Raw genomic sequence first — 23,383 nt, 5'->3', positions numbered from 1 at the left:
TAGGTATGGAATGAGTAGAACACTGTTGAAGGGAACTATCTGATCTAGAAAACATAGAATTCTACAGGAGACTGCTCTCATGACATTTTTAGGCTTTGCTGCAGAGTCATAAAGCAAGTAGAATCATGACCTTTATTTCACAATTTATATCCCCTGTTGTTACTGTACTTGATTTTGGTACCCTGCATCTTGTATATACATTCGTCTAATTTAGTGAGTGGAAAGGGAATAACAAAATGCTGAAACAAGGTCACAGGATGACCCATTGCAACAATGCTACCCACAAAACAGTATATTGGAAATGAACTCTACAACTTGGGGAGGGGGGGTGAGGGAGATGGGCAGCGGGAAGGTATAGTGTGAGAACAACAAGGGAGGGGGTAACAATGCAAGACAAGAAATGTACTCATTGCCTTACTCATGTAACTGTAACCCCTCTGCACAGCATCTTTACAATAAAATAAAATTTAAAAATAATTTATATAATAAATTTCATGCAAATCATGTTTCAAATAGAAAATTACTTTTCTCTGAGAAAATATAATGTAAACAGAGCCATGAAGACATGCTCCATTGCCCTGCCACCTGAGATCCCAGTTGGCTTTGTCTGCAATTGCTCAAATATAAGGTTAGAGATATGGAAGAGATCTAGAAATGATGCACCTACTATACTGCCATAAGTGGATTGGATTTCACAGACACTAAATGCTATTAATCAAAGGAGAAATTATCCTTAGATTTGTGTCTTAGAAAGCACACCTAGAAGGCAATGGATTGGAGGCAAGGAAACAGAATTCTATCACAACCATAAATGTGATTATAGATGCTCAACTGAGGCGACGAATATTGAGGATGGGGACAGTAGTAGTATTGTGGACACAATTCAGAGGTAGAATTGATTTCACTTACGAATTTACAAAGCATGGGAATGAACAAAAAGGGGAACAAATCAAGGATTATTTGGAGGTTTCTCTTCTAAGAGACTATGCTGTCATTTACTGAAAGAGGTAATGCAGAAGGAAGACTATGTTTGGAGTGGGGTATCATCAATTCATTTCAAAACGTGTAGTATTTGATAACTCTAAGTGGAAATACTTAGCAAGTTAATGGACTCATGGTTCTGGAGCCTAATGTAGCAGTCTGGGAGAAATGAACAAGAATAGTATTTGTCATTGTAAACCTACACTAAGGTTTATCAATGAGCATAGAATTGGCAAACAGTGGAAAATAATGTATGAATTTAGAATGAATAAAAGCAAATGGGTATAATGAATGTAGAAAAGAGAGGAATTTTAAGACAAACCTCAAGTTTCTGATTTGACAGCTGACTATGTCTCCTCAAAATTCCTATGTTGAAGTCCTAAGTCCCAGTGCTTCAAAATTTGACTATATTTTTAATGCAGCTATGAAAGAGATAATTAAAATAAAATATAAAGTCATATTGATGACCCCATACAGGACTAGTCTCCTTATAAAAAAAGATTGAAACCTAGATACACACAGAAGGAAAGCACCATGTGAACATGAACATGGCCACCTGCCAGACAGAGAGGCTTCAGAAAAAGCTAACATGGATGCCCTATTGCTCTTGGACTGCTAGCCTCCAAAGTTGTAAGAATATAAATTTATTTTGTAAAGAGAATTATACATTTCGGCAACTTAAGCCAGTCTGTGGTACTTTGTTAGGGAAGACCAAGAAAATATGGGAAGGGAAGGGAGTTGTGAGAAAGAAGTGTTAATAATAAAAGAGTTCTATAGGAAACATGTTGAATTTGAGATTGCTGAGGTATATTCAAGTGGAGATTTACAAATGCCTTTGAAATGAAGACAGAACTGAGTTCCAGATGCAGATTTGGATACCACTGCTATGTAAGTGATATTTTAACTGTAAAAGTGGATATCATCTAACAAGTGTGTGTAAAATTAAGATAATGATCAAAACAGACATATAATAAATATTGCATTAAAGAACCAACTCAGGAAGAAAATCCAAGAGAGGCAAATACTTGGATGAAGAGAGAGTTCATAATTAGTATTCATTAAATCCTGTCCTAATTATAATTGGTGCATACATATTGCTCTCAGTCCTCAATATGCTTTTGCTTAGTGAAGAAGCAGTATCTTATTCATTTCTTTAATCTACAACACCAAACAGTACCTGACGTGTAAAGGTTCTGCAATAAATATTTGCTGAATCAAATGGAACTGAGATTACAACTGCATTCCCTTTGGTTTTTCTGGAGTGTGCAGCATGTATTGTCACTGATATTTTAAGTTCATAGCGAAAAATCATTTCAATGTGTCCTAGGCTTGATCTTCATCCAACCCAACCCCCAGGACAATAGTTTTCATTATAACCTTCTGTCTTTGCCATTCTGGATGGAATTCTATGCACAGAAGTTATATACATATATGGGTATATCTATGTAACAAATTGTAGCACAAGAGCCCCCTGGGTTCCCTCAGCCTCTGGTATGACATATTTGAGCCATATAAATTCAGCTTCTCCTCTGACATCTGTTAGCCGACTCATTTGCAACTCCACCTCAGCAGTGGTCTCTCAGTGCTCTCGAAGCAGGGAAAGAGTACTGTGTGCTGAAATACCATGGCAAAGAATCCTCCAGAGAACTGTGAGGACTGTCACATTTTAAATGTAAGTTGATTCATACTTTTTCCCTTTTGAGCAGAAGCATGGTTTCATAGATTTATCATATTGCAGTATGAATATTGGAAAGTGAAATGAGACTTTGAATTATGACTTGCTATTTTGAGGATTACTGTATATTGTTTCATTCTCTCTGTTCTTTGCATAGGCAGAAGCTTTTAAATCTAAGAAGATATGTAAAGCACTTAAGATTTGTGGACTGATGTTTGCTATACTGGCCCTAACTCTAATTGTCCTATTTTGGGGGAGTAAACACTTCTGGCCGGAGGCACCAAAGAAAGTAAGTAAATGTCCAACACTCTTAATGCTTTTGTTTGTTTGACTGAATTTAACTAGTGTTTGACATGTAAATTAACCTGAAAATGAAAAGGATTAATTCCTTTTTTGTTTTATTTATGGTACTATAAAAACTGAATCAAGGTTTTACTATCTTTTATTTGCCTTTTTTTTTTGGTAAGGGAAAAATTGTCTTCTGTATTTTGGTTAGGAATGATAGACTGTAGATTTACCCATTCTTTTATAATACTTTGATTTAAGGACTTAAATCTCCTTCTAGAAGCAAATTTTCCACTGTATAAAAAATACTTGTATCTTTCTTTCAATTATCTGGGCAGAAACTTATGGAAAAGTAATTAGACTACTACAGAAGGAGAAACCACCAGAAATAACAGCAAAGGATTTTCAGGGATTATGTTTCTGACAATGCATCTTCTGTAAGGACAAGCAACACCTCGTTTTTAGAAGGAGTAGTTCTCATACCTGTGTTCATGTTGATTTATGATTTTTAGAACTCATGCTTTTCAGCTCCTTGCCAGTCAAAATCATCACTATCCCACTGAAATAGTAATGCCACAAGGCAGAAAGTGAGAAAGACCAAGTCATTAGTGACAGATATGTCAGAAAACTTCTAATATTGGGGTCATTTTGTGAAGTCTGGGTGTCCATTGTAGTTTGTATTAGTATGAGTTAGTGTTATTGTTATTCCCAAATTCACCTGCAATGAATAAAGTGTTTCCCAAATAAAACCACAGTTCTTTCCTGCTAACAATTTTCATTTGAAAGAAAATTAACAAATACACAAATTTTACTGTGTGAAGATGGCATTGCCGTACTTTTCTGTCTGTGGGTGGGTGGCTGTTGTTGTTGCCACCTCTGATACTGTTAATTTGTTGTCATAAGATGTTCATTTTTATTTGGTAACAGATGTAGGAAAGAAAAGACAAATTCAAGAGGGAGGATAAGACAAGAAAAAAAATGGCTTGACATGAACGTTTAGGAGCCAAAGGAGCAATAAGAGCAGAGAGAGAATATAAGAATTGATGGGGAGAGGCAGAAGAAAAGAACAAGAAAATAAATTGGCCAAGTATCCTAAGAAAACAGAAAAGGCATAGCTACACTGGGATTGTTCACCTGATGCCACACTCCCATTTAGTCTCAAAGGATACTTTATCAAGTGTAGGCAGAAGAAAGAGCAAAACAGCTTACCTCATTTGTTTGCTTTTTTATATTATGTTCCAGAAATGATTTCAGGCATCATCCAGTTCCTACAGTTAGCCTCTATGACTCCTGACCCCTCACCCACTTCTTAACATACTATTCAGACATCTTTCTAAGGAAGCATGGCTAACAGGGTATGCAAAGGAGTCAAGATCAAAAAAGAAATAGCAAAAGAATAAGAATGCCAAAACACATTCCAATATAATACTGGTACCACTTAGCTAATTCTCTTGCCCCAAACTGAATCTGAATTCTCTTAAAAACTATATATAAGTTAGAGGACCACAATCCTTTTATTCACCATAAATATAATGCATTTAACTGGATATGGTAGGTATATCTAGGTAGCCTTTCTCTCTTCGCTAAACTGAATAGTACTACAAATGCAATTTTGGAAGTGTTGAGATGATTTCTTTCCCCTAAATTTGTGGTGGTATTTGCCTTGGTGCAGCTATCAATGATGAGGCAGGGATTTTCCCATATTCTTAGCTAGTTTCATGGTTTCCTTTGCCTTCCAATTACATTATTTATGTTTTTCATTTCACTTATTTTTTGAATAAACTAAAAGAGTGATTCTGGAATTCCTGAAGACAAACAAAACAGTGTATACATAGAAAATGGCTACTGAAAAAAGTTTATCAAAAATTGAATGTGTTGTTTAAAGCTTTGCACCTTATGCTGTAATTTTAAGCCAAAGACTCCTCAGCAATGAACAAAAAAAATATAAAGCTATAAGATAAAAGACACCTACAAGGGTGCCTCCTAGGGCAAGGTTTTCTACAACAAAGTTTACTTGTTTTCCATTCAAGGAGGTAATGTGATTTATTCTCTTTGATGCATAAGACCTGGCTTGCACCACAAGATCAGGCTGGATCCTTTGTGAATTAGGAGATCAGGTGGAGATGCGGATGTGTTACTCTATCTACTACCATTCAAATATCACACAAGGATCATTCATGTTTCCAATGGCCTAGTCTACAAATAAGCCTTCCTTTGAAAGACAGGAATCCTGGGAAGAGAAAAGTAGTCAGATTAGTCTTGAAAAAAAATTGCAAAGAAAAGCATACTGGCATTTTACACAAACTTAACACTCTTCCCTTAAAAGTATGACCTAGCCAAAAAAAAATTAGCAGAGTAAAATTCAGGCTCTTCTGGATTTTACTAGCCTATGGAACTTGTGAGTAAGGACTAAGGGGACCTTAGCAGATAGATAAACTATTAATGCTACAGCACAGTGATATAGTTGTTTTTCTGGGGCTTCCTCTAATCTCTTAGTGCTTACTCCTCCAGCTCCCAAATATGCCTCCTTTTATTTTGTCTTTTTTAACATCTGTTTATAATAAAATGTTTATTTAACATTTTACATCTGGTATTAACTAGTAAGCTATGCAAGTGACTCTCCCCCTTCTCTCCCACCTTGCTGTGTACAAAAGATCAAGATTCTTGATCCCAAAGGGAAAATAAGCTATGTAGAAATCATTACATACCTTAAACATGCTCACACATATATGGAAGAAGATAGAAAGAAAAAAAGAAAGAAAGAAGGAAGGAAGGAAGGAAGGAGGAGAGAGAGGGAGGGAGGGAAGAGGGAGGAGGGAGGGAGGGAAAGAAGAGGAAGAAGAAGGAGGGGGGATGAGGAGGGGAGAGGAGGAGAAGAAAGGAGGAAAAAGAGAAGAAAAGGGGAGAAAGAGGGAGAAAGGCAGGGAAAGGGAAGGAAGGAAGGAGAATTGTCTCTAAGTGAGCTGCTATACTTCTTTATCAGGCCCTAGCACCTCTGAGACAGAGTCACACACAGGAGCCACTTGATCAGAGTGATAGAAAGTTCCATGTGACTCTGTACAGAGCTTTATATTCAGTCTCAGAGAGTCTGAGCGAACACCACATTGACACTCTCCTGCCCTGGAATCCTTGAAGCAGATTCACTGGACAAATATCCCTGCTTAAAACTATATTCCACATTTAAATTGAAACAATTAGAAGCCAACTCTTCAGTTAATCAATGCAACATGGAAAAGAAAATCAGAAAAATTCCAGCCCTTAAACAGTTTATAGGCCATAGCACATATTTTGTATCCCATTCCTCTAGTCCTTTAAAAACCCCTATGGTGTATCACCTGTTGTCACTGTATTCAATTTTGGTACCCTGGGTATTGTATATACATTTATCTGAACTAGAAAAGGGAAGGGGAACAACAAAATGGTGAGACAAAGGACAAAAGGGAAACCTATGCAACAGCGATAATCACAAGACAATTTGTTGGAAATGATCTGTACAACTTGAGGGGGTTGGGGGAGAGAAAGAGGGATAAAAATGAGGGAGGGGGTATCAAGTTAGACAAGAAATGTAATCACTACCTTAGTTATGTAACTGTAATCCCTCTGTACATCACCTTGACAATAATTTTTTTTAATTCTACATTAAAAAAAAGAATGACAGCATAAGAAATTAAATAAATGGGGCTGGGAAGATGGCTCAGTGGTAGAGCGCTTGCCTTGCATGCTCGAGGCCCTGGGTTCGATTCCTCAGCACCACATAAGCAAAAAGAAAAAAGCCGGAAGTGGCGCTGTGGCTCAAGTGGTAGAGCACTAGCCTTGAGCTGAACAACTGAGGGACAGCTCCCAAGCCCAAAGTTCAGGCCCCACAACCAGACCCAAAAAAAAAAGAAAGAAAGAAATTAAATAAATGAAATAGTGTCCTTCTTGCCACATGTCATAACTGCCTGGTGACCTTAGGGCTATTTGGAAGCTGCCATGTCCAAAAAGCAATCAACAGATTCCTTAATGTATTCCTTCAAAATCTACATACGTGAGTATGGAAATGAGAAGCAGTGAAGATACACAGGCATTCTTACTTCACCACTCCAATGTCAATTGAAGATGTCCACTAAAACAAGTGTCACCCAGAATTCAAACCCATTATGATTCTAGGTGGAAAATTGTATGCTCAAAAGAGGTACTATTTTTTTAAGTCTGAGTCCAGCTTTTTTTTTTTTGGCCTATGTTTTCAATCCTAGCATTAACCCAAGACAACTTTCTTCACATTCTCTAAGCACACATGGGAGACTACTTTCCTCCCTAGCTTCCCTGGGCTTTCATACACAAGCTGCTGGGTGATATTGCCTGAAGGAAAAAGTTGGAGATGTAGCTGGAATCTCTTAAGTAGGAGAACTTGAGCTGCACCAGATGGTGCCACATAAGCATTTTAGAAAAGAAGACATCTCTTCATTTGCTTTTCCCCTTAAAGCATTGCAAGATCCAAGTCTAACCTTGTACAATTCTCACTGGGTCAGCTCTTCCTCTAGTCTACTCGGGACAGTTCCTAACAAATACCTGAAACCGTGCTATAGCTGTGGTGGGCACATTCCTACACCATCAGTCTCCTCAGATAGCATTTCCTCATCATCTTAGGTGCCATGCAAAATTAGAGCTTGAGTCTTCAAAGAAAGCTATCCTGAAAGAGTAAGAATAGATATGGAGCCATAGGAGAGGTAGCCCAGGTGAATAACAGATGTTTGCAATCCAGTGATCATCCTGATAGCTGTTACCTCAAATCTGAGCACAACCAATTTTTCCTCTATCCAACATTGCATCTAGAAAGGGATGAGGGACAAAGGTAGGAACTCTGTCCTCTGAGGCATGTACTGACTTGCCAAAAGTCACATAACTTTTAAGTGGCAGAGCTAAGGTTAGGACTAGTACTGCTATGAGAATTCTTTCCATTATTTTTCAGCTGCATTTAAGATTTATTCTTAACCTTTATGGTTGCATTGTATGGAAATACCCTCCAAAGAAACCCCTTTGTACAATTAATATACTCAAAAAAGAATGGAAAAAAAAAGAATCAAGGGTGGGGACTGTGAGTAAGGGAAAACTTCCTAGCTTGCTCAAGTCTGTAGATGAAATAAATGACTTTTTCTTGTTTAAAGAAGAGGAATGTCTGGCTGCTTATGCAAATTTTTTAGGACTGAGAACTTGTGGTTGAAGATGCAGAAGTTCAATTTTGCATAAGAAACAACTGTCTCCTCTGTGTGGTAAAGAAATACCCAGTGATCCTTTAATTCCCACAAGCTAGGTGGATAATAATATAGCATGGTGGCTTCCCTTCCCTTCCTTCCAGTCTAACAGCTGTTAGCCAGCTATTCTGAGCATGTATTTCACCTTTGGAGAATGTATCTCTTAAATAGACATTAAAGGATGAATGTGGAGAGAAGAGCATCTAGATTAATCACAGGCTTCAAAAAACAAACAAGTCAAATCCTGTCAGGACAGGCTAAAGCTAGTCACTCCCCAAACACATCCATCACACTGGGGTGAGTCAGCTCCACTCTTTATAAAAACCTTTCTTTTCTGATCTCAGAGACTGTTACAGAGACTCAGAAAACTGTGAAAGGGGAATGGCTAGGGCTCATTGGCTTGATTGAGTAAAGGATCTGACTGGACTGAAAACAGAATTTCTGGGCAAGGAAGAGAAATGTGTTTATGTCTTCTCAGTATTTTGTCAGTGTGGGTTCCTTGTACATTGCCTTCATCTAACCACACATCTGTCTCAGTTCACATCTGATTCATATTCCACTCCATTGGGTTCTTTATCCCATTCCAACATTCTGACCCTTACCCTTAGAGACAGCCTTATGTGTGGATACAGTAAGAGTCCATTTGGGCTGTGCTGACAAGAAGTCATTGTCCCCAAATATCTACTGTTCCTAGTACCATGATGCATAAAATCCTCCATTAGTACTTCATTCCTCTGAGCGAACTATTGTACTCAAATTATTTTGCCAGTCCTGGAGCTGGGTACTGTCCCTAATTTCCTTCTTGCTCAAAGCTAGTACTCTCCCACTCAATCCACAGCTCCACTTCTGGCTTCTTCTGGAAGTAATTCGATATAAGGGTCTCATGGACTTTCCTGCCCCAACAGTCCTCAGATCTTAGCCTCTTGAATAGCTAGGATTACAAGCATGAGCCAACAGCACTCAACTGTACTCAATTTAACAGACAAATATCTGTTACTAATATCTAAATGTGAAATCAGGTGTCAAATTGATTTCTTCTTGTAAGGTCCCCGAAGCACTATGAGATTCCTGGATGTGTAGACAAAAGGGGAAAGTATCAAACTTTAACTTTTCATCGCGTGCGCATTCATGGAGGAGTACCCTTTGTCATCAGTTGTCCTTGATATGGCCTTCCTGGAATAAAGCTGAGCTCGGGAGCCGAGTCTGAGATATGCTTGCCACCCACTCACACCTATCTCAGACCAGCCATCCTGTCTCTGCTTTAGTTTGTTCCTGGAGAGGACAGAACCATTTATTCCTTCATTTCCAAAAAGAATCCCAACCCCTGAGCCAGGGAGCTTATTCAAGAATAAAGTGGTGCTGATGCCAATGGTATGAGCTCAGACTTCATATGGGCCAGTGAAGCTTTCATAGCCATTACCCAAGCAATGTACCCACAGGGACCTGAGCCACATGCTATATCTGGATTTGCTCAAACCCACCCCCACATAGTCCAAAGTGAGCCACTGGCATCATCTTCCTAGACAAAAGACAGTCTATTTGGAAAGGACACCTTTGATGATGGAATTCCATCTGGGTGAGTATAGAGCTCCCATTCTTGCCTCCTAGCAAGGATTCACACAAATGGAGTAATTGCCAGCTCACTCAGTTTAGTAAGTTATCATTGCTAAATAAAACCAACAACCTGGTTAATATATACAATCAGGATGAACCCATTCTCCCTCATCCAAGAAAACAAGCTGCAGGAATGTTGAAAATAATCAAGATCTGCTGAGCTTGGCAGTTTCCAATAATTTTCATCTAGCAAGGTGTCCAAGGAAAGTGCACTGCCAACAGTGCAGGAAAACTCATTTCACAGAATTGCACTGAAAATTTAAATGTCACCAGTATGCTTCCATAGTCTTCTACCAATGATTGAAAGTACAGCCTGCATTTTCTTTTTCTCCCAGGTAGGCAGCAGTCCAACATCCCCTAGTCTGTAATCTAATTTTTCCATGCAATAATCCATCAGTAGTGAGACAGATGAAACAAACACCTCAGCCTACCCCCCAATGCCTAGTGGTGTCAACATTTGTCTCAGATAAGGATAATATTTTCTAAGGAAACTGCCCCCTATTGGGAGACCTGACAAGACTGGATCTAAAGTAAGATGTCTCAGTCCTCTGCTTAGGTCAGACATTGAGAGTTCATTTGTTTCCAGAAGTAGAAGTTTCTCTTCTTCAGCTGGCTGCAGAGCTGGGGCTGGGGATATATATTTTAAGCTGAGGCAAATAACAATCCTAAAGGAATTGGCTACTTGTCACAAAGCAGACCAGAGTTTCAGAGTTAACTCTGCAGTAGCCAGAGGTGTTTAAATACTGTTTTTCTCATGATCTCTTCAAAGACCTTGCCAGTGTCCAAAGTCTTTCTTTAGTAAAATAAGAATGTGTCATTGTGGGAATATGTATTCACTTAGCTGCCACCCATGCCTAAGGCACTGTAGAGTTACAAAGAGGTAAATGACTTTGCCTGTTTTTCTACTCAGCAGCTACTCTAAGCTTCTCACACTTGAAGTAAAGCAACACTTGTTTCTATAAACCCTTCCAACTGGTTTTTCTACTTAAGTTGGAGAAAATTTGACCAGGTTAAACTAACATGCTTTCGCAGACATCAGCAGAGACTAAAAAATAAGCACACATAACCCAGTGTGAACTCTACAAAGCTACCACAACAGGAGCTTGTACCATTAGAAAGCAACACTGGTTCAGCAGACAACTTACTTTCTCATAAGGACAAATAAATATGAAAAAAATTATTTTGTTGGTCATGGGGCTTGAACTCTGGGCCTGGGGGTTGTCCCTCAGCTTTTCAGCTCAAGGCTAGGGCTCTACCACAGCACCACTTTCAGTTTTCTGGTAGTTTATGGAAGATAAGAATTTCACAAACTTTCCTTCCTGGACTGGCTTTGAACCGTGATCCTCAGATCTCAGCCTCCCTAGTAACTAAGATTACAGGTGTGAACCACCAGCATCCAACAGTATGAAAAAATTTGATAATCAAAGGCCCCTAATAAGAGATAGAAGGCAGATTTCAGGTTTGTGATACGTAGCAAAATTTTTTAGGTTGTTATTTGCTTCTAATTAACATATGTGCCAAGTTATTTAGGTTGTGTTCTTACTCCTAAGTGGAAATAGTTCATGGAACTGGTCCTATTCATCTCAGAAGAATTATCTAGGGTTGGGAAGGTGGCTCCAGTGGTAGAGTGCTTGCTTTGCATGCCTGAGGCCCTGGGTTCGATTCCTCAGCACCACATAAGCAAAAAGAAAAAAGCCAAAAATGGTGCTGTGGCGCAAGTGGTAGAGCGGTAGCCTTGAGCTGAAGAGCTGAGGGACAGCGTCCAGGCCCAGACTTCAGGCCCCACAACTGGTCCCCCCCCCAAAAAAAGAATTGTCTACTAGGATAATACTCATACCTAATATTGGCCAAGCAGAACATCTTTAGATTGAAAAAATAAAAAAGCAAAGACCAGTACTACTAGATAGATGTGGAGATAATAAGTAATATCTAGCCTTTCTAAATGTGTTTGAATCTCTCAGTCCTAGTGAATTTCAAGGACAGAAAGGGGAAGGGGGTCATAATAGAGCACTTAGAATAGGGAAGCTGTAGCTTAAAGAAGCAGCTTAATACAAAGGGAAACTACAGACCGGTTTACAGAATACCATTTGCTATTTAGTCAGGGCTGCCAAGAAAACTGGTGGAATTCTTAATAATTAGCTCAGCAACTTGGCTTCAGTACAAAATACTGGCTCAGAAGGGATCCCCATATCAGTCTCAGTGCCAAAAAGCACCTTCCTTTAATCTCAGATTTCAGAGAATTCCCAATGGCAAGCTGCTGAGATGGCACCTCACTACAAAGGCATTCAAAAGAGAATATGTCCCAGCTATTACCCAATTAAAGCATTTTATGAAAGAACTGACTAGCTCAGAGTTTCTTTTCTTCTGCCCTCCCAGACCTATGACATGGAGCACACTTTCTACAGCAATGGAGAGAAAAAGAAAATTTACATGGAAATTGATCCCATGACCAGAACTGAAATATTCAGAAGTGGAAATGGTACTGATGAAACATTGGAAGTACATGACTTTAAAAATGTAAGTTGGGGGCTGGGGAGGTGGCTCAGTGGTAGAGTGCTTGCCTTGCATGCTCGAGGCCCTGGGTTTGATTCCTCAGCACCACATAAGCAAAAAAAGAAAAAAGCCGGAAGTGGCGCTCTGGCTCAAGTGGTAGAGCGCTAGCCTTGAGCTGAAGAGCTGAGGGACAGCGTCCAGGCCCAGAGTTCAGGTCCCACGACCGGACCCAAAAAAAAATGTAAGTTGGGTGTTTTCCCTTAATGCTTTCTATTTAAAATATTTGAGCAACTGAGTCAAGTTGAAGTCTTTAAGATAGATACTGGTGGTTCATGCCTGTAGTACCAGCTACTCAGGAGGATGAGATCTGAGTATCATAATTTGAAGCCAGCCTGTATAGGAAAGTCCATGTGAGTTTTATCTTCACCAAAAAAGAAACCCAAAAGTGGATATGTGGCTCAAGTGATAAAGTACTAGCCTCGAGCAAAAAAGCTCAAGGACAGCACTGAATTCGAGCCCAGGAACAGCCAAAAGAAAGAAAGATAAAGATAAAGACAATTGATACCACAGCAAAGGTGTTCTTCCCTTTGCTTTTGCTTTTCCTAATAAGGAATAGTTTGAATTATTCCCATTAGCAGCCTAGTATAAAATGGTAATGTGGCAAAACTGAAATCCTTAAAACAAGTGAATGAAAAGTCACAAGAACCTTATAAGATAAAGATTTTCCTTTGAGTTCAATGTTTGCTATTCTGGGACCCTGACAGGTCATGGAACTCATTAACTGTGGGTACTTCAGGACATTTTATTATTTTTTGTCTGTTTTATAGGGATATACTGGCATCTACTTTGTAGGTCTTCAAAAATGCTTTATCAAGACTCAAATTAAAGTGATTCCTGAATTTTCTGAACCAGAAGAGGAAATAGATGAGGTATGTTAGAATAACAACACTACTAGTAAATGCATCCTGTACTGGGGGTTATGTGTCCAACATTGTACTAAATGCTTTACTCACATTTGATTTGCCAATAGTCCTATAAATAGACACCATTATTATCCTCAGTTTAGATACGTATACTGAGACTCAGAACTAAAATGAGCCTTAACCAATATCACATGGCTAAAGAGTGGTATTGTGTAGACTGGGGTTTTGACCTCAGGCTTTTCAAAGAACTAAAGTTCCTATTTTAAGGTGCAACACTAGAATTTTTGTGCATGGATACCCACCCCATTATGCACATCAACTCCTAGCCAAAAGTTTTCTAGTAAGAAGTATGAGTCAGAGAAACGAAAGCATCTTGTTCGAGAAACATCTCAAAAAATAAGTCTGAAAATTCTCTTAAGGTTCTTGTGACTTTTCATTCACTTGTTTTAAGGATTTCAGTTTTGCCACATTACCATTTTATACTAGGCTGCTAATGGGAATAATTCAAACTATTCCTTATTAGGAAAAGCAAAAGCAAAGGGAAGAACACCTTTGCTGTGGTATCAATTGTCTAGAAACAGTGCTAGACTGGGGTGAGGTCACCTAGGATTCAATCACTAAATGTCCCCTAAAAGCCATAGGAGATGTACCATCACTGCTTAAAATACAGCCATCATGATATTCCTTGTATCTCTTGGTTTTCTCAGTTATTCTGTTATAATTACAAATGTCAGTGAGAGGAAAGAGGGAGGCCTCAGCTAAGGCAATATGTGAAAATATACCCTGACTGTGACAATATAAAAATGAAAAAGTTGTTTGGTTTGGCTTGGTTTTGTGTTTAACTGGCAAATCTAAAATGGGATTGTGCAGCAGTAACCTCTCTATGCACCATTAAAAACTGCTTTCTGGACTTGGAAAAAATTATATTAAGTGAAGTAAGCCAGGCCCAAAGAAACATAGGTCCCATGGTTTTCCTTATTTGCAATAACTAGTATATGGCTGAGACAAGCAGAAAAGGTCAGATAAGGTGATGTTAGGGAAATGAACCTTAAGATATGTATTCAAATGTTTTTTTCTTTCATGCAATTGTTTCTAACACATTAATGTTTCTAACACATATTTATGCTTTGTATGTCCCTCTCCCACAGTATAACCCCTGCTTTCACTGTATTTGATGTTGATATAATTTGTGGAGGGGAAGGAAAAAAACAAATCGTTTAACTAGGGATACAGGTGGACCCATTGCAACAATGAGACGTACAAGTCGTTATGTCGAAAATGAACTTTACAACTTTGGTCGGGGGGAGGAGGGTTGGGTAGGGGGAGGGAGGATGGTATGGGAAGGGGAAACAAAGGAGGAGGCTACAATGCTTGATAAGAAATGTACTCATTATCTTGCCCATGTAATTGTAACCCCTCTGTACAGTATTTTCACAATTAAAAAAAATGGGGGGAAAACTGCTTTCTCTTCTTTCTCCCTTGTTCTTTTTTACTTTTCTATGACTTCTCACCTACACATTGATGTTTTCCTTTTCTCTCTTCTTTTCGTTTTTTTGGGAGTTGGTGGTAGGGAACACTTTTTCCTTTTCCATACCCAAGTTTCAGCTGTCACTGCTTCCCACATTAATCTTTCATGCTGGTGATCTCCTTATGGCCAGAGGAGTTACAGACTCTGTTCCTAGAATTTCCATGGAAAAGAAGAAAACAACCATAAAGCTGATGCTTTGCTTCTAAAATCCTTCATAATGAGAAACTGTGTTACTTTGTTTTGTTTGTTGTACATAAGACCAAATTAGATGCTTCTGGGAAAAACATCAACTTCCAGGAAATGGGAATGACTATAAGAGGGTACCAGTAAGATAAAAGGACCATCAATAGTATTAAAAAGTCAATATATGCAATATTGAATGCTGAGTTTTACAGAAAATAAAGTAAGCATTTGAGTACAGCCAGCTATGAATGACAACCCAAAGTAATATAAGAGGACTTATTTTCCTGCATGAAATGGAAACAAAGGCCTATAATATCTCATTTTATCCATAATTTATTCTTCTGTTATTTTTTCTGAATCTTTAAATAACACATATATTCATCATGTGCCAGTAGAATTACTGTACCTTCAAGAAAATAGCATTTCATACTAAAGATTTTTTATGGGACAAATTTACAGTCCTGAATTACAAAATCCCTCTTATTCTGCATTCCCTTCACCACTGTATCTATGGCATGTGCATGTTAAACATGCAGAGCAGGTATATAAATAGCCCTTATTTTGCTAACAAAGCTAGTCAGCATATCAACATCATTTAATATAATCCTTTTCAATACATTCCAAGGTCTTACAGACTCAAGGACAAAAGAGCATAGACTTGAAAGTTGCAGAGGGAGGGAGAGATTACACAAAGAAATGTTTCAGAGAATTAAAAATACTGGAATGATTAAGCTAAAAAGAAACAAAAGATATAAAAAGCTTTATTAAGAGTGAGAGTACCAGATAAAGATCAAATCATCAATAAAAAGTTTTAGAATAACCAAAGTTGTCATCTTGAGACAATTTAGCAGTGAACAGAAAAGTCTAGTTATATCCATGGTATGCAATATTTCAGGGTAATAAGTTGACAGTATTACTATGATTATTTTTCTTATTACAATTAGAAACACATGGACATAAACTTTGTAAAGGGATTCTGCTTGGTACAGTGATATTATAGCCTAGAATGCATATATACTTAGGAAATAGAGATACATTAAATATTCAGGGGAGACAGCAACAATTAGCATTACAGATGCTTAAATGACCTTGGCAAACAGGAACTTTGACTTGATTAGGACTATTTTTGAAGTTGTTAAAAACTTGACTAAATTAACATGTTGATAAAAGAAGCATTTTATTTAATCCAGTTTTTTTTTCTCTTTTTTCTGGTCCTGGGGCTTAAACTCAGGGTCTAGGTACTGTCCCTGAGCCTCTCTGTGCTCAAGGCTAGAGCTTTACCACTTGAGCCACAGCATTACTTCTGGCCTTTTCTGGTTATGTGGTAGTGAGGAATCGAACCCATGGCTTCATGAATGCTAGGCAAGCACTCTACCACTGAGCCACATTCCCATTCCTTAATCCAGTTTTTTTTTTGCAAATATTAACAGCAGAACAATATCCTTAAGACATAGAATTAAGTATTGGTGTTACATAAGTGTGTAAAATCTTGGCTTATTTTTGTTTATATTATATATATTTTTTTTTTGGAGGGGGGGTCAGTCATGGGGCTTGAATTCTAGGCCTGGGCTCTGTCCCTCAGCTTCTCAGCTCAAGGTGAGCACTCTACCACTAAAGCCATAGCACCACTTCTGGTTTTCTGGTGCTTTATTTAAGAGTCTCACGGACTTTTCCTGCCCCTGCTAGCTTTGAAGCACGATACTCACATCTCAGCTTCCTGAGTAGCTAGGATTACAGGCCATGGGTGCCCACCCAGGTTGCTGTTTATATTTTTTAACTTTTTCATTTTATTGTTATTGTAAAGGTAATGTACAAAGGGATTACAGTTGCATAAGTCAGGTGGTGAGTACATTTCTTTTTGAACAGTGTCATGTCTTCCCTCATTTTCTCTCAGTTTTTTTCATTTCAATAAACATCATTTTACATGATCATTTTTAAAAAGAGTGAGAGAGCAATGGCCAGACACTGGTGGCTTACCCCTGTAATCTTAGCTACCCAGGAGGCTGAGATCTGAGGATCGCGCTGAGGATCGCGGTTCAAAGCCAGCCCGGGCAGGAAAGTCCACGAGACTCAGCTCCAATAAAACCACCAGAAATATCAAAGTGGCGCTGTGGCTCAACTGGTAGAGCTCTTGCCTTGAGTTGAAGAGTCTAGGGACAGTGCACAGGCTCAGAGTTCAAGCCCCATGACTGACAAAAAAAAAGTGAGAGAAGTGTTGAAGCCTTAATGACAAGTGAGAAAGAGCTAGGTACACAAGACAACTGCTCCCAGTACTACTAAAAACAGAAGAGGAACTATCATTTTTAATAATATTAACAAGGGTCTATAAAGTTAAAAAAATCTGTGAGATAAAACTAGAATGAAAGAAATAAAATAATAAGTCCATAAAGCCATAAGTTAGAAACATAAGACAAATTTGTAGTATAGTGAGTTACCAGTAACAGACAAATTTCTTGTAAAACTAAAATATGGGGTTCAGTTGCTATTTAAAGAATTTCACTATTTTGATTATACAATTTTTTAAAGTTATAGATCAGATCTCAGCTATAAAGCCTAAAACAAGGAAGGTACTCACAATACCCACTGAAAAGAGAAAATAAATGAAAATCACTCAGGGTTCCAGAGGTCAAATTTAAATGTTTATGCCCCAGAGGTGCCCAGAAAATGATGGAAATCCTTAAGTAAAATGATGAGAGAATGCTATCATTCAGTAGCAGCCTTACTGTTACAACCAGGAGGGAAGAATCTGTTTTTATTTTCTCCAAGGGTGTCTAGAGTATGCAAAACACAAGATAGTTTGGCAGCAGTGGGGGAGGGGGGATTGGAATTACTATTCAGATTCAAAATGCATTGTTTTCCAATATCCCATAATGCCTTAATCAATTCATTCATTTCTCTACCAACCCAACTCTAATCTCCTTTCTTCTTTCAGAATGAAGAAATTACTACAACTTTCTTTGAACAGTCAGTGATTTGGGTCCCAGCAGAAAAGCCTATTGAAAACAGAGATTTCCTTAAAAATTCCAAAATACTGGAGATTTGTGATAATGTGACCATGTATTGGATCAATCCCACTCTAATAGCAGGTATGATACTCTATCTCATTTTCCTTCTATCCCAGGACAGTACCAGGCTGGGCATGGTGGCTCAGCACTCAAGGGGCACAGACAGGAAGACCAGCCAGGGGTATGTAGCAAATTCAGGCCAGCCTGAGTCACACAGGAAGACCCTGGAAGGGAGGTGGAAGTTGAAGACAGGCTAATGTTTCCAGTTATGAAAGACCACATTTCAATGAAAACAGATGAACAGTTTATGCCTTCTTGGATAAGACTGTATGCTGACTACCAGTGAGGAGAGAATTTTTCCCAGCCAAGTTATAAATCAGATAAATGATTGCTAACAGGCTTTTAAAATATCTCAATAAAGGTATCACCATTCTAATGTGACTAGTGATAGCAAAAAGTGAACCTTTCTATGCACAACTGTATTCATTGGAGTAAGGATACTACACTATTGCCCAACATGGGTCCAGCTCAACAACAGAAGAAACAAGAGCTGGGGCTGGGAAGATGGCTCAGTGGTAGAGCACTTGCCTTGCATTCCTGAGGCCCTGGGTTCGATTCCTCAGCACCACATAAGCAAAAAGAAAAAAGCCGGAAGTGGCACTGTGGTTCAAGTGGTAGAGCGCTAGCCTTGAGCTGAAGAGCTGAGGGACAGCACCCAGGCCCAGAGTTCAGAGTTCAGGCCCCACGACCGGACCCAAAAAAAAAACAAAACAAAGAAACAAGAGCTTATACTCTGATAGCTCAAAAAAGATTCTCTAGGTCAAATGATGTCATTCTCCCCAAAAGCTAAGACAGTAGCTACAGTACAAATTTCTTTGTACTTATTTTAGGTATCATTATAAAAGTAATCGAGGGCTAGAGTTTTTGACTAGAAAATTCCAGCCTTCAACTTGTCATCAGCCCAGTGTCTGCAAAGGTTCCTAAACATCCTTTTCTGTACAACTTACATAAACATTGGCCTCTCCCATTCTGAACAGACTAGATTACTATATTACTCAACAAAGAGCATTCCCACCAATGCATGCCTGTATTAGTATACCTTAGAGATTGGGGGAGGGGTGAGAAGGAGATATCCTGGACTAAGGACTGTAAACAAGAAGAGCATTAGTAGAAAGACTGATGAAATCTGAATAAAGTCTATAGTTTAGTTTTATTTTACCAATGCTAACTGCCTAGGTTTAATCATTTTACCATGATTGTGTAAGATATCATTAGGAGAAACTGATTGAAGTATATATGAGAATTTGGTACTATCTTTGTAATTCTTCTATAAATCTAAGATTTTGAAATAGAAAGATAAAAAAATTATACAAGAAAAAGAAGTGAAGAAGTAGAAGAACAGATGGCAAATCAAATCAAGCAACCAAGAAATATTTTGAGCACTTATGCACAAAAAAATCATTGTGGGAAATAGATATTCCTTATCCCTTGTTCTCAATCTTTAATTTAGTATATTTATTAGGCATCTTTAATTTAGTATATTTATTAGGCAATATTATAAATGTTTGATGTCAAACAAGCAAAAGGTTTGTGTACTTGGGAATAGTGAGGCTTCTTTTAGAAAATATCCCTTCAAATATCAATTGAAGGAGTTTGGAAAAGTGATGCATGTATGCCTAAATTATCCATCAGAACACAGTAAAAAAAATCTCTGCACCCTAGCTCTCATTATCCCAAATACTTTCTTCAGAAATATTTACAAAGCAGTTGCATCACACATTTGTATTTATTATCTTAGTTTCTGAATTACAAGACTTTGAAGAGGATGGTGAAGATCTTCATTTTCCTACGAATGAAAAAAAAGGGATAGAACAAAATGAGCAATGGGTGGTCCCTCAAGTAAAGGTGGAGAAGACTCGTCACACCAGACAAGCAAGTGAGGAAGACCTTCCAATAAATGACTATGTGAGTATATTCAAGTTATTGTTTTTACAGACAAAACAATGGACTCTTGCCAAACTTACTACCTTTATGACGACGACAATCACTAGGAAAAAATGATCATGGTTTCAACAAACAAATGCTTAAGGAACTTGGAATCTCTCACTCAAAACTATCCTATCTATTATCAAATCTCCATGATCTGGCTAAGCCACTTCATTTCTCCTCAGCCACCCCACTCATAAAGGAGTGTAGTCTTCCCCTGCTTGGTGTTCTTTCTAGTGAACTTTCCCTTCCAACGTTGTCTTCTTGTTCTTTCAGACTGAAAATGGAATAGAATTTGACCCCATGCTGGATGAGAGAGGATATTGTTGCATTTACTGTCGTAGAGGCAATCGCTACTGCCGCCGAGTCTGTGAACCATTGCTAGGTTACTACCCATATCCGTATTGCTACCAAGGAGGACGGGTCATCTGTCGTGTCATCATGCCTTGCAATTGGTGGGTGGCCCGCATGCTGGGGAGGGTCTAATAGGAAGTTTGAGTTCACACACTTAACTTTCTGTTAGCTAACATATAATAAATGCATGCTATTCAATGAATTTCTGCCTAGGAGGCATTTGGCTCCTGGTGGCTCATGCTCCAGAATTGCTTGTAGGTAACTCCTCTCTTCATGTTCTAATAAACTTTCACATCATCACCAATTGCCTGATTGCTGCTGACCATGCTGGGTAAGTGAGAATATTCCTGACAACTGAAATGGAACAGACTTGTTTAACATGAATGGCAACAATGCAAATTTGTACTTCATCATGAGGTTAAGAGAGAAGGAAAGTGGAAAGCATAATAGTTCTCGAGTTCCATAGTTTACTCTGTATCCAGAAAGTGGGAAAAGGTGAGGGCATAGTGATAAAATGTCCCTTGAGTGACATATAAGAATATATCCTTTTGTGCATAGCAACAATGTTTAATTATCTGAAAGACATACTGTGGAGTTGCTTCAGTATCTATTAAGCTGCAGGACAGGCAGTGAGTCACAGCATACCAACGTTAAAATATTCCAAGTGCTCAGACTCAGCAAAGGAGAATGCTAACTTGGCAAAAAAAAAAAAAGTCCCAGGCTCTACTCCTATGAACAAAAACTTAACTTTGGAAAATTCAACAGTTTATAACCTTTACATCTGACTTGTCTTTAGATCAGTATCTGGTTTTACAACTTTCTGAGGCAATTTTCTGAAAAACAGAAATCCATAAATATCATTCACAGAAACACGCATAATAAGAAATTACTGGGGTGAAGAATCAAATGTTGGTTGTGTTTTTTTCCCTTCCAAAGGGAGGATAAGGTCTAGTTCCCAGTCACCTCACACTTTGCTTGGGAATAGAAAAAGGGACAAAGTAGAAAAGAAACCTAGGTTGTTTCAAAATTCATGCTCCACAAATCTGCTGCACCTTTATTTCATTTGAAGGAAGTATCTTTTATTCCTCAACTTCAAATGTATTGTCATGAAAATATCTGTCTGGAACTTTCCATAGGAAAATTATTTTCAGATAAAATCATAACCAAGATCCCTGTAGGTGAGGTGGCATTTCCCTTCATCCTAAGACTTGAAAAAACACAAAATAGTGTTACCCAAGTTAAGATTAGTTGGTCATTAATTGGTAACATATATCTGGATTACTTTTTTTTTTTTTTGCCGGTCATGGGGCCTGAACTCTGGGCCTGGGCACTGTCCCTCATCTCTTCAGCTCAAGGCTAGCACTCTACCACTTGAGACACAGTGCTACTTCTGGCTTTTTCTGCTTATGTGGTTCTGAGGAATCAAACCCAGGGCCTCATGCATACAAGGCAAATGCTCTACCACTGAGCCACCTTCCCAGTAAGGATTATTATTTTTACAGAATGAAAGTACCATAAAATATACATAACAATGCATATCATTGGAAATATGTTCCTTTTATTGATTTAGAGGACATCTGATCAATTTTGACTACTTCAAATATCATAAGAGACACAAATTATAATTGAAATAGAAAAAATGTAAAAGATGGGATTAATTTGAGATTGTATGGACTTTGTGATATTCTCATTGCTTTTTAATGAATTATGCATTTATGATTTGATATTGTTTTTTAGAACAGCCAATAATATTAATTTTTTTTTGGGGGGGTCCAGTCGTAGGGCCTGAACTCTGGGCCTGGGCGCTGTCCCTCAGCTCTTCAGCTCAAGGCTAACGCTCTACCACTTGAGCCACAGCGCCACTTCTGGCTTTTTTTGTTTTTGCTTATGTGGTGCTGAGGAATTGAACCCAGGGCCTCATGCATGCAAGGCAAGTGCTCTACCACTGAGCCACCTTCCCAGCCGGATATTAAATTTTTGAGATACTCAAGTTTATGCTATATAGAGAGACAGTGACAGAGGATGCAAATGAAATGCAATGCATTTCTAAAGAAAGACATACTTTAGCACACATAGAATGTATATACAACTAAATACAGTTGAATATTCTATGGGTATCTGCATGCACACACACATTGAAAAATATAGGCTGTTCCATATCATATTTTTGGTCTCAGAGCGCCTGCTCACATTTTTTTCTTTTTCTAATTGTGGTTGGATTCGAATCCAAGCCATTGAGCACATGAGGCACAGAAAACATTTCTTGTTCAAATAATCTCCAAATAATTTCACACTGGAAAATAAGATGCCTTTAGTGAAGGAGACTATGAGTTTAAGAGAAAAATGTGAGACAAACACCTTTGCTTCATACTTCATCCAGTCATCCCATTATCCCCTTTCCTCCTGACTACATGTGAAATCTCAATCTTTTCTACTTCATATTATATCTATGTTAATATTTTTCAGTATTCTTACATATTATTTTCTTGGGCTTGAACTCAGGTCCTGGGTGCTGTCCTTGAGCTCTTAAGGTTAGTGCTCTACCACTTTGAGCTATAGCTCCATTTCTGGGTCTCTGATGGTTAATTAAAGATAAGAATCTCATGGACTTTCCTGCCTGTGATGGCTTTGAACCGTGATCTTCTGATCTCAGCCTCCTGAGTAGCTAGGATTACAGGCACGAGCCACCACTACCTAGCTCCTACATATGATTTTAATGTATAAGTTCTGAAAAATAAAAGAGGTCCTGTATGAACCGTTTGCCATTGTTCTCAGTCTAGAACGTAGCACAGAACAGAAAACTTGCAGGTGGTCTCTACAAGATTTTGTGATTAAAGGAAATGAGAAAGAAGAAGAGTACAAGAGAAAAAGAGAAGGATATAGAAGAACACAGCTAAAAAGCACTTCAGATTCTTACTACAAAAAGTTGATCTTGCTGGGCGCTGGTGGCTCATGCCTGTAATCCTAGCTACTCAGGAGGCTGAGATCTGAGGATAGCGGTTCAAAGCCAGCCTGGGCAGGAAAGACCGTGAGACTCCTATCTCCAATAAACCACCAGAAAACGGGAAGTGGCGCTGTAGCTCAAGTGGTAGAGCACTCGCCTTGAGCTGAAGAGCTGAGGG

At 38.5% G+C, this 23,383-nt stretch overlaps 1 protein-coding gene across 1 annotated transcript; it reads left to right on the top strand.

Moving 5' to 3' along the window:
* Positions 1-2,379: 2,379 nt before the first annotated feature.
* On the top strand, positions 2,380-20,565 carry Tnmd (tenomodulin). The gene is made up of 7 exons (XM_013035081.1): positions 2,380-2,653; positions 2,814-2,945; positions 12,166-12,306; positions 13,110-13,211; positions 17,849-18,002; positions 19,720-19,886; positions 20,184-20,565. Exons 1-7 carry the CDS (start codon positions 2,606-2,608, stop codon positions 20,391-20,393), a joined length of 954 nt encoding a protein of 317 aa, XP_012890535.1. The 5' UTR covers positions 2,380-2,605; the 3' UTR covers positions 20,394-20,565.
* Positions 20,566-23,383: the final 2,818 nt, after the last annotated feature.

The sequence above is a fragment of the Dipodomys ordii genome, unplaced genomic scaffold, assembly GCF_000151885.1.
Source record: "Dipodomys ordii isolate 6190 unplaced genomic scaffold, Dord_2.0 Scaffold203, whole genome shotgun sequence".
NCBI lineage: Eukaryota > Metazoa > Chordata > Mammalia > Rodentia > Heteromyidae > Dipodomys > Dipodomys ordii.
Note: the sequence above shows the minus strand (reverse complement) of the source record. Positions and strands in the feature narration are given on the sequence as shown.

Bases quoted from the DNA above. Each gene is read 5' to 3' on its own strand.
- Tnmd (XM_013035081.1), top strand. From the start codon at position 2,606: ATGGCAAAGAATCCTCCAGAGAACTGTGAGGACTGTCACATTTTAAAT. The intron at 2,946-12,165 runs GTAAGTAAATGT...CTGCCCTCCCAG, and splicing joins GGCCGGAGGCACCAAAGAAA to ACCTATGACATGGAGCACAC. The intron at 13,212-17,848 runs GTATGTTAGAAT...TTCTTCTTTCAG, and splicing joins CAGAAGAGGAAATAGATGAG to AATGAAGAAATTACTACAAC.